Source organism: Pseudopipra pipra, chromosome 21 (genome assembly GCF_036250125.1).
Source record: "Pseudopipra pipra isolate bDixPip1 chromosome 21, bDixPip1.hap1, whole genome shotgun sequence".
Taxonomy (NCBI): Eukaryota; Metazoa; Chordata; class Aves; order Passeriformes; family Pipridae; genus Pseudopipra; species Pseudopipra pipra.
The window spans coordinates 6,364,977-6,377,233 of NC_087569.1; the positions used below are offsets into that span (position 1 = coordinate 6,364,977).

Consider the following 12,257-nt stretch of genomic DNA (forward strand, 5'->3'; position numbering starts at 1 on the left):
AGTATAAGCTTATTTCAGATACTGGGGGAATACATCCTCCTGGCAGACACGTAAGGAAGGGCTTTTCATGGAGAGTGACGTGGATAAAGCTCTAAGACTCTCTGGCTGCTTGTTTCATCCCTCCCCTGTGCACATACACGTGCCTCCAAACACTGAAAACCTTGAGGAGTGATGCACGTACAAGTATCACCCCCGGCAGCCTCGGGGACAAGCCCAGGAATGCCACCAGAGGCTACAGCCTGTCAGCTGCAGTGTTCATGAGCAGGGAAGCAGCACTATAAATTACCTATCCTGACACATGTGGGGATCCATGTCACACCCGATCTGCCAGCAGAAACATGCCGAGCTAAGACACTGCTCTGCTATTCAACAAGATTGCAAACAACTGACACTTTTTGGCAGGTGCCTTAGAAACGAGGGCCTATGCTGCTGGACTTTGATTGCAAGCACACAGGAGGGGGGCAGCTCACTTCACATACTCATCACCTTGCCATTTATTGACCCAAATGAACCTCCCTACTCCCTATCAATCCACAAATCTCAATCCAGCCCACACTAAACACTGATTGATTTTCTACTCTAACGAGCACTGTGTCACATTTGTGTTAACTACCCATCAGTTCAGATAAGTGGTTTGCAATTAAGATAATTTGTTTGAGGCCAGAAAGTGTGGCCTGAAAAGCACTTTGGAGAGTTCAGCACACAGATTAACCAGAGAAGTTCGCTGCTGAAAACAGGCAGCAAGGTACCAAGCTGACAGCTATTTTTAGACCTATATACCAGAATTTACCTTTCCAGTCTATCCAAAATAAAAAGCAAGATTTGTCCCAACTGAATTTTTCCTTGGAAGGTAATAGCTTGCTTGTACAATGCTTGGCAAAGATTTCTTCCCAGAGGAGTACACTCACCCTGCAGTAACACTGATCCTCTTCCCCTCTGTATTTCCACTCAGGTGGCACCGCAATCCTTTCACAGGTGCTTCCTATTCAGATGGCAGACGAGGAGCATTCCAGCAAAAATGCCTTCAGCAACAAACAGCCAACTTAACTGAAGCCTCCAGAAAAAAGTAAACAGTTACTCGAGCGCGGCTTTGGAGTTCCATGGACGTGAGCCTGGACATAGTTCACATTCCCATCCTACACAGAACCACGGAACCACTCTGCGGAATTTTCCTCCCAGTGCAAGCTGGGCTAAGAAAAGTGGTTTGGATGCCAGCAGTTGCCAGTTTGAAACACACTCAGGCTTACCCGTTGGAACTCCCCTGTCCCCACCTAGATCCGGAAACTTCAGAGCAGAAACAAGACACTTGGCAACCAGTCAGGTTTCAGTTTGAAGAGTGAGATCAAACAGCCTCCTTCACGCTGCAAGTTTTTTTGCATACAGAACACCACATCTCTTGCAACACTTCCTCTCTTTCTCTTCACATGAAGCCTCATGACCAGTCTGCCAGAGCAGCAGGGAAGCCCTGGCTCCCAACACTCACTACCTGCCAGGCTCCCAGCACCAGCCATCCCCTGCTCTGTCTACAGCAATCTCCAGGAAGTGCAGCTCATTTTGGACTCTTTTTCTTTTTGCTCGCCTTTCCTTTATGCTTCTTCCTTGTATCAAGACACAAATACCTCAATCAGATTAGTTTATACTTGAGTCAAATAACATCTGAAAGCTTTACCCAAGTGTATATATATATATATGGCCTATAACCACTGGCCCATGTATTCTCTAAGTACATCAGGCAAAAAAGAAAAGATATTGTGCTTCTTCATTATGTCAGCACATGTTTTTCTTAAATGTTCTAAGGGACTTTTAACACACCTGGTTTAGAAATACCTCATGAATGTGCATAAATTATCCCTTCTATTATCCCAAATTGCTCCCAGCTTTCTCCAATCGCTGCATAAGCAGTCATGAGAGTGGTGTTTCTTCTGTGGATTGAGGAGACACATTTAGGTGATCTTAAAGGACAGTATTTTAAGGTAGCCAGCATTTAACAGGAAGCATCATCTGCATTTAGAGAGATGCTTTCTGCTGGAAACCAAATTGTAAGTGCTGAAACTCAGCACCAACTGAAATAATATGAGAGCCAAGATAATGAGCATTTGTCCCTAAGTTTCATAAGGCCGAGCTTTAATTTTCTTTAGCAAAATAATCTGTAGATCCACTACTTTGGGAGGATGCAGAGACCAAAGGGAAAGCAAAATAAGATCAATGAGATCTATGATACAGGCTTATTTTGGCCTCATAACCTTTTCTGTCTCCCACACATTTATGTCTCTCAAACTTTTCCAGCCTCCACTTCTTGGCCACTACTTTCCTTGCTGACCTCCCACATCATTTTAGCCTCCTACTCCTTTTTGGTTTCTACTTTTCTTATTGATTTTCCACTCTTTTTCAGCCTCCACTTTTCCTTCTGGCCTCCCACAGGTCTTCAGCCTCTGGTTTTCTCTCAGACTCCCACCCCTTCATCCAGCACATGATATTCAAACCCCCTCAAGGTTATGAAGTTGTAAATTCCCTTTGCAAACAACAAGGTCTCACCTTGATGTGTACATTCAAACTCTAACTTCTTCTAAAGCCCAGCTGACCAGAAACACTCCAGCATCCATCCTGATATCTTGCAGTCACAAGAGCACAAGTTTTATGCCCAAGGAAACACACTGGCTCTCTCACTAACCCCAATCCTGCCAGGAATCTCACAGCTCTGTACAGCTGATTGTGTCAATGGAGGTACAAAAGTAAAACGAGAAATTCTGAAATGGTTAAAATCAGAGTCTCACACAGATGCTCTGAGATTTTCTGATGGTTCCATCAGCTGCTGTTCCCAGTTCCCATCCACCAGCTTTCTGGGCAGAAGATCATCAAAACTGAAGTTAAATATCATCTGCATTCCCACAGAGTGCTATGGTCGGGCACACAAAAAACACACTCTGTACTTCCCTGCAGAACTTGCTTTTGATCCCCTCCCCCAACCAGAAGAGCAAACAAATCCATGCACAAATAAAATAAGGATTTTGCAAGTCACGTATTTTGTATTTGCCTTCAATTTCACACGAGACTAAGTTTTCCTTTCTATTTTCAAACAAAACTGTGTCCAAAAAAGCTTGTGATTTAGGAGAAATTGAAAATAATAATTTTGAATACACTAGTCAAAATGCAGCATTTGGTTTACCTGAGAAATGTGATGGGTGCTTTTTTGGTTATTCTTGGAAAGATAAAACAGATATAAAAGCAGTTCTTTGTTACCCATTACTATGCTTTTCCAGGAATCACATTACTCTGAATCTCCTCTTTCAAGTTGCAATATTTTTTCAGTTACACGGTACTTACTAGTTCTGAAGGGAGAAGAAAGAGAACTGACCACAAAATTCATAAATGCATAAATTCAAAAAGAAGATCTGAAATAGCTTAAAAAAATATATTTTAAAAGTCCAAACCCTCTTTTCTGTCCCTTCACATGGAGTGTCAGACATGCTCAGCTGCCCCCACTTCACCCCCACATGAACGAACTGATGATACATTGCACTCTGTGCACTTGGCATGGTTTGTTCAGTCACCAAAACCAACCAGGTACACAAACACTGCTGTTACAATCTTAACAGGTGTAATGGGTGGGTAGGAAAGCTGCCTGTAACACCTGTGAGAAAACCCTGTGCTAACAGAGAACAGCAGATAGTCAGGAAGAGGCAGGAAACTGCTCACAACTGAACTTCAGTGCTCACTTACACGAGGCAAAAGAAACATCTGTTTTGCTGTCTAAGTTCCAGTTCTCTCAAGAGAGAGAATTCCTGGCTTCCTGGTGCAAAGGTGTGGTTTTCCCTCCCAAGAGGCAATTTCACACAGACTCCAAAAGTTCTAAGAGTTTAAGACAACCTGTTATTTAAAAGAACAAGATGCATGGACAGAGAGCAAGGCTTTCTGGTCTCTAATTTGAAAGGTTCAATAAAACTCTAGAAAACCCCAACAATAATTTTGTGCAATAATTTTCCCTCTCTCCAAACTGCACCATTGGACACCTCAGCCTTTGCTGCAGACCAAAACCTGAACTGCAGAGGCCTTACTTGTAGAGCAACACTGTGCAGTGTTGCAAATATGTATCAGCTTTTGTTTTTTAAAAAAAATGTTGATTATAGTGTGCTGCCTTGTAAAGCACAGAACTGCATATTTTAGTTATTAAAGTTAGCAAACAAGTCTGGCTGTTGAAAGTCATTTCCCTGAGTAAACAATGACTCAGTGTGGGCTGTATAATGTACAAGTTATTAGTTACTGTTAGTGAGTTTAAAAAACCCAACTCGCAACACGACACAAAGGTCTGCTTCAGAATGGAAAATAGCTTTCCTCCTACTTCTATAGTTCCAGTTATATTGTTTCAGTGGAATTTAATTTTCTAAAAGGCTACACAGATCACTATCTCTTCATTATATAATTGGACATTGACTTAACTGGACCCTTCAGCCATGAACAATATGCACAGTGAGAGAGCTGAGTTTACCCTGTTTTCTGTTCTCAGTTTGTCACTATAACCAAAGTAAAAGTGACTCTTTCCTGGACAGGAATATCCCATTCAGACCAGGCAGCAGGTGGCAATGAAAACAGACATAAAGACAACCATGAAATATTGAGTATATGATAATGAAGAAAAATGCAATTGTAAGCTCACCGAAATCCTCTGACAACACTGTTCTCTTGAATTACAGCTCCCTCCATAATCCTTCTCTTCATTAGTAAAATGGCCAAATACACCTGGTGATTGTCAGCTGGCATAAGGCACCGGGGATCACTCTGGCTAATGAAACACTGCCTCAGCTGCTAAGGAACAAAGGCTTCCCTGCAGTCTTAAACCCACTGCAAAGGCTGTTCTCCAGCCTCCAGTGTGCACTGTCTGAGATCAGGAGCACGTCTCTGTGGTGAAGTCTCTGGTCAGATATATGAGCACCACAAGGAAATACAGAGTCAAATAACAGAATCACAGAATATCCTGAGCTGGAAGGGATCCACAAGGATCATCGAAGTCAAGCTCCTGGCTCTGTCCAACAATCCCACCATGTGCCTGAGAGTGTTGTCCAAACACTCCTTGAGCTCTCTTTGGTTTGGGGCTGTGACCACTTCCCTGGGGAGCCTGTTCCAGTGCCTGACCACTCTCTGGGGGAAGAACCTTCCCTGGATACCGAACCTAAACCTCCCCCGACTCAGCTTCCTCGGGTCCTGTCACTGGTTGCTCCTTCACTTCCCCTCTTGAGGAAGCTGCAGACTGTGGTGAGGTCTCCTCTCAGCCTCTTCTCCAGGCTGAACAAACTAAGTGACCTCAGCCACTCCTAATGACTTCCCCTCTAGGCCCTTCATCATCTCCGTAGCAAACTTTGTGGTAAACTTGTTCTAGAAAAGCGCCTCCAAAAGAAATTACCAAAATAAATTTAAAGGCACAGCCTTTTAAAACAGCTACAGCTTATATGGCCCAGTCTGCATCCAACCAGCGGGCTGAGTGCCATCATAACTGTGTCAGGGAGGACTTTTTATAGTCATTCATGGACTATCCACTTCCTGGCAAATATCACAACACATTTTTGACAAGACATTCTTTGCCACCGACAATGACACTGCCCATTCAGTAACAGAACTTCCCAGTGACTGCAGCCTGCTGTGCCTTCCAGCTCCAGGACCTCACTGCCTGGAAGGCAAACAGTGCAGTGCTCCCAAGGTACTGCCAAGTGCTAAATTCTACCTTCATTTATTATCAGCTGCTGAACTGAATCACAGGAAGGGCGGGGGCCAAGCTGGACTAAGGTCAATGCACCGGTTAAAGGGCTGTGAGTGTCCCAGGGAAGCACAGCTTAGCTGGACATTCACACATGACCAAGAGCTTTTCCAAAGAAAAACCACTGCCAGGGAGAGCTATCCATGCGTGCATGAATGTCACAGGAGTTCTAAATACCAACCTTTATCACCTTCCAGGACAGGAATTGAATATAGCACAGGCTACACCGGAGATATATAGTAATAGAGAAGGTACTGGCCCTGCTGCTCCTTGCAGTATTTAAATGTTTAAATATTTAAATAAGGTAGGGCAGGGCTTCAAGGAACACCAGACCTTCCTCCCCCACAGAACATGACTCAGTTGCAACAAATTACTTGGTATTTGTCCACTCAGAACCTTCTGCCATAACAAGCTTTGTTAACCTTTCAGGTTTATTTATGTTGCTTGCTTTATTAATGCTTTCTGGGAAGAGCTGGCCACCCACCCCACTAATGCATCAACAAGAAATATGCAGAGGAAGGTACAAAATATATAGTGGGATGTTTTCCAGCAGAGAGATCACTGAATCCAGGCACAGGAGGCACAGCACCAGTGGCTCCCTCCAGGCAGAAAAGGAACTGTGTTACACAATCTCAGAGAAACACAACCCATGCAAACCTCACCCACTAGAGATGATAGAAGGTTAGATGTATGGTTTCTGTTGAAGCCAGGGATAGCAATCCTAGGCAAGGCCAACCACATCACTCAGGGGTTGGTTACACAGCAGTAAAGCAGTATATAACACAGGAAGGGCCCTGACAAAAGACAAACACATGCCACAATTGCCAGCATAAAGCACTGCTGTCCCCACCTGATCCCAGCCTTTCCTTCCTCTGTGCAGATGTTGGTGTGCTCACACAGGGAGCTGGGCTGGGAATCAGCTGCAGACAAATCACCTGTTTGTTTTGCCTACTCAGCTTTGATTTGGATCAGTTCTGAAAAGTTAACCACATTTGAGTGTCACTGATACAGGTAAGGCAAAGCACAATACAGATGGTTTTCCCTGCAGTAGCATTTTAGAAACACACAAATGAGCCTTTATAAAGGGTTCTTTAGCCTGTATGAAAGGACAAGTGATTTAGTTACGTTTGCATTGCTTACAAAGGGCAGTAGGACACACCAACCTCAGGAAAATCCACTGCACTTTTAAGTTCCCTCCCCACCAGTAACACATCATATTTTCCCAAATATAAATTTGTCCTACAGAAAGTATTGGTTATCTGACAGCACCCTGTGAACAGCCCTCACTCATTACTCTCCAAACTGGGAGGCAAAGTGCTCTAGACCAGTGATTCTCCATATTTTTACATGCTGGAACTACTCCAACCTGCCAGGTAAGAGCACTGGGCCAAGGGAGGGGGCAGTGGGCTGAAACACCAGAGCAATAGTTTAAACACTGCTCTGGGACTGTGGCAGCTGCTGCAGTTTGTTTCTCCTGCATTTGGTGCAGATTGTCCCTTTTGACAGGGGTAGAGGAATTTGTCCAGTTCCTAGAAAGCATGTGGTTCCCAACAAAGTAATAAGCAACATGACACTACAAACGATAGAAAAATCCCAAATATCTGAGCATGACTAAGATTATTTTACCTCTGCATAAAGTTTGAGCTTTTTCATAGAAAGACACACCATATGTAATGTTATAAAGCATTCTTGGCCCCCAGTTCTTTACTGACCTTACTCCAGTGCACTCAGATCAAATAAAAAAATAAATTAAAAACCAGTTTTCTACTTAGCTTGAATCATTTTGTTAGGATCTATATAAGTTCTCTTATAATTATTATAAATCCTGTACCATCAATCACAAGTTTCTTTGCTATTAATTATGCAAAAGAGAACAGAGATTACACCCTGTGGATCCTGAGTCACATGGGATCTCTCACTCCCTTATAATACTATGATTCACATCTTTTTTTCCTTAAAAAAATATATCTACCCTTTATACCATGATAAATTAGGAGAGCATGTGCACAGTCTAGCACTCCATTGGTCCCTGCCAGGCAGAAGACAAGATTCATATTTACACAGCCCCTCCCTAAAACACATTATATCCACTATCAAAACCGAAACCCCTGAAGTGTCATGACAGTGGTTGCCATATCAGGGCCTACTGTAAAAATTAAGAACTCATCACTTCCATAAGCCTTAGGCATTTTTGAAAAGGTGCTGACAACTGGTAATTGTCTATTGCCCCAAAAGAAGACGAAAGAAAAACGCCTTTCTTCTCTAGTACTCTAAGATGTGGTTCTGTTTTCGTGGCTTGTCCCACCAACCAAGGATATTTTCTCATTTGTCACTTTCTAAAACTAAGCAGCTGCCATCTACAAGTAGTTCTCGAGAAGCCTTCTGCCTCCAGCAACTGTTAGAGAATGATTAAATACCAGAATAATCTCTGTATTGTATCTCAGAATCACTTTTCCTCTGTAATCCTCCCAACTACAAGAACGCAGCTCAAGCCAGCTTACTTGGAAAATTCAAGTTACTAGAACGAGTTGCTCATTCAGGCAGAGTCAGATTCCTTCCAAGAATCACTGTCGCTTAAGGCAATTAACTCCAGGTCTATCAGAACTGGGAAAAACTGGCATAGGAAGAAGACAAGAGATGGGGACCTCCGAGTCTCAGGGGATTCAGACCTGTGGTGTAAGCTGAAGTAGAACGGAGTTTGACATCATCTCCACCTGTAAAATGAGGCTAAATACAGCGAGATCTCTTCACCAAGTGCTCTTGGGCACCTGTGCAAGCACTGGCAGAGAAGGAAGAATTCCTCCAACGTCAGTGTCAGTGCCATGCACAGCAGGGCGGATCAGCAGCGCGCACACAACCGTAACTCAAAGTCAGGGATGTACAGGAAGCCGCTCTCGAGCAGGGCAAGGCAGACACCCCGACCCCCGGCCGTGCCACGGCCACGTTTCAGCGCGGAGCAGCCGCACGCCCCGCCACACCCTGCCCGGCTCCGGCCGCGCTCGGGCTCCCCACGCGAGCGCTCCGCCCGTCCCAGGCTGGGCGTTCGGGATGCGCTCGGGGAAGCGTTACCGGAGTCGGCGGCGTCACGGAACGGGAGGGAGGGAGCGAGCAACCGCTCGGCGCTGCCGGAGCCCGCGCCGTGCCGCCGCCAGGATGCCGGCTGGCTCTCAAACGCTCATTTGTTTCTTCCGTGGAAATTTTTAGAGTTTCCGGGAAGGTCGCCGACTCCGGTGGGGGGGGGGGAGGCGGGGGGAGCGGCACGGCCAAACCGCGGCTGCCCGCCCTGCCCTCCCCTCCGCTGCCCCCTCGAGCCATGTGGCCGAGAGCGGCGGTGCCGCCGAGGAGGGGCCGGGCGGTGGCCGCGGACACCCCCGAGCGCCCCCCCGGCCCCGCTCACCTGCGCTGGGCGCCGCGGGACGCGCGGCTCGGGGCCCTGCGGCGGCTCCGCGAGCGCCTCGGCGGCGACTGCCCGCGGAGCCCGCGCCGCGCCGCTAGTGAGCATGTCCGAGCGCCGGGCATGCGGGCTGCGGGCCCCGCTCCGCCCTCACCTGCCCGGGCACCGCTGCCCCGCCGCCCGCAAGGGCAGTCCCGCCGTCCCCTCCTCGCCCCGCTTTGCTGTGCGGGGGCATCGTCAAAAGCGCGCCTTCGACAAGTTCGCTCCGGAGCGATTCCCCCCCCCAAAGAGAGAGTGAACTTCGCCAAGTTCGGGTAACCGTCCCCTCTGATGGTTCATCCGCGTCCACACAGGTGGGAAATACCGCAGGCAGCCTTCCTCGGCATCCACGGGAAATTCTGCACGTGATCGAACTCCCGACAAGCTGAACCGCACTGAGCTGAAACAGTGAAGCTCTGCCCCTGCCACTGCTGCAACAGTTTAAAGTGTCTTTAAAGCCTCTGTTAAAGCGCAGGACATCAGAAACTGCCTCTCTCTGGTCATTCCTGCAGCCCCGACAGCACGTGGCACAGACAAGGCTGCTGATCTCAAAGTAGCAAATTGCCGTTTTATGGCATGTTAATAAGTATTTGCAACTTTTTAGCAAGCTGAACTGATACCTTTTCTCTCGCTGATGTCTCCCCCAGGACCCTGGCACGTGCTATTAGGGATAAAGTTTAAAGGAACAGTTCCCCCTAGGAAAGACAATTCAGTCCCGCCAGTGTCCTCTACTGTCACTACAAGTAAGTCAGTAACATTTCAGGACCATTTACCGAAAACCAAACAACACCAGAATTGCCACTATTTCCTCTTCCAACAAGGCAGAGAGAGCTCTCAGGTTTTTGTGGAATAAAGTGTCTCTACCTGACAGTTGTGTAACCACACACAGTAGATGTCTCAGCTAATTTTCAGATCGAGTTTTAGATTAGTCACAAGAAAGACAATGCAAGGAAAAGGGAGCAACATGCATAGATGTGCACTTCAGTACAAGATGGCTCTACCAGAGCTGAAGATCTGTTAAACAGCTTTTAAGCACCTATGACAGAGAGATATAAATTCACAGTTGCACTTTACTTTATAAACATTTTAAATAGTTTTTACAGTTTCTTCTCTAAAGACTCCTTTAATTAAAAAACATATAAATCCAGTTAGAAAATATTCTGAAGCAAACCACACAGAATGGCTGTTCATTCCAAGAAAATGGAAAGTATTTTTAGAGGAGTACTGTGTCTTTCTTAACTGTTCACATCTACCACATCAAACCAGAAATAATCAGCTCATGGATTTTCCATCTGCTTACATACAAACCCCGAACCCGAGTCAATAAAAGTCACAAGTTAACAGAATACTCGATTCCTTGAGATATTCACAGTAGTCTGTTAATATGTCCCTCAACTCTGAATTTTCAGAGTGTGAACCTTCCTATAACATTCAGGGCATGAACCCAGTGACAGTACAAACAGTTGATATTGAAGAGGATCAAAACACTCTCTTCAAAGCTCTTTCCCTTCCTTTGTACTTTGAAAATGCTCCCAGAATTACGACAGAATTAATACAGCCAGGCCAAACACCAACTGCAAGTCACACCAACTTTGCTACACTATAGTATTTCAACAGGAAGTACACTTTAACAATTTTCTAAACTCACAGTCACTTCATATGAACATTCATTGCTACTAATTCCATCCTAGGGAGGGGAAAACTGTTCACAACACAGCTACAGTCACTCCAAGGACCAACCAGTCTTGCAAACCCTCATATTTCTGCACTGGAGTCGCTCAGTTCAGAACTGAGCTGGTTATTGTGTAACTAACACTACAAGAGGGGAAAACAGAACAAGAAAAGCCAGGCTTACAGTCTTGTGCTCTCCATTGCGACCGACCACGCGGATGATTTCTCCTGTAGGGATACGTTCAACCCGCAGTTCCATTTTTCCAAGGGAAGCCAGGAAATCTCTCTATTCTTTATGGACAGTTCTGATCTCAGTGCACAGCAGCAGCAGCAGAACTTGACTAACTGCAATCTTTGGTTCAGAGCCCTGTTGTGAGAGGAAAAGATGAACCTCTGTATTTATACTAAGGGTTAGGTGTGAGCTGAAACAATTAAGTTCAAGACTAGTTTCCACTGGTTACAATGTGCCACGACAGTTCCAAGAAGCCTAAATTTATGCTTGTGTTTATTGCTGCCAACTTTGTTGATGTTCCACTTTACTCCCAGAGGACTCAGAATTCCAAGTCAAGTCGCTGCGGATGCTGTTTCAAGGTATTAGCACGAAACAGTCACACTGCAGACTTCAAAAACCTACCAAGAGATTTTATGTAGGAAAAATTCTTCATCTTTGCCTCCAAGAGGCAGAGCAATAGAAAATACTGATTGCTCCCATGGTAACTACAGGAAGTTCTGCAAACTGCTGCAGAACAAAATCATTATTAATTGAGTCCTTGAGTAGCTAACTAATCATGACAAAGGAAATTAACTTGCACGGTACTGCACAAAAATTCCTACTACAAATATGAGAAAAATCCTCTGGTGAACACCGGTTTAAGTGCAATTACAGAGCTTTACAATGGTCATGCCATCCATTAATGGAGAGGCCAGACCTTTCACTCCCTTCATACACCCCTCCAAAAAAGATGCAGATATCCCACCTGTGATGGGGGGGGAAATCAGTCTAAATTTCAGGTATTTTAAGACTTGCTGATAGGAGGTAATTCCTTCTATCTTCTTGGAAGAGCCAATTTTGAATTTTCAACTGTACTAAGAACCAAGTCCAAAGGATAATGCTTGCCAAAAAACCTACCTAGTTAGTAAGATTAACAACCACTGGCCACTCCAAATCAGATCCAGGTAACACCACTCTGCTCAGCAGCTGAAAAGAAACAGCCTGTCACTGTTCTGTGTCTCATATCTGGAATCATTCTTATGCTTCCCTTAGCTGTTACACACAAGATTGTTCCACTCCAACAATCGTTGCCTTGAGCACTTACTTGCCAATACAGGGTTCTACTGAAAAAGAGATTTTATCACATTTAAAAAAAAACCCCATCACTGTCACTTCCCCAAACAAACCCACCA

At 45.2% G+C, this 12,257-nt stretch overlaps 1 protein-coding gene across 5 annotated transcripts in view; it reads right to left on the reverse strand.

Annotated features, from left to right (window-relative positions):
- MYO1C (myosin IC) overlaps positions 1–11,209 on the reverse strand; it is a 54,928-nt gene extending 43,719 nt beyond the window's left edge. Inside the window, exon 1 of one of the 5 annotated variants that reach the window (XM_064677372.1) lies at positions 11,038–11,209. In XM_064677372.1, the coding sequence (XP_064533442.1) occupies positions 11,038–11,112 (75 nt within the window). In that variant the 5' untranslated portion in view covers positions 11,113–11,209. Of the gene's footprint in view, positions 1–908; positions 1,291–8,418; positions 8,732–8,818; positions 8,994–9,146; positions 9,245–11,037 lie in introns of those variants that run through there. The other 4 variants (XM_064677371.1, XM_064677370.1, XM_064677373.1 and 1 more) reach the window with 4 other exon arrangements.
- Between the last annotated feature and the right edge of the window lie 1,048 nt (positions 11,210–12,257).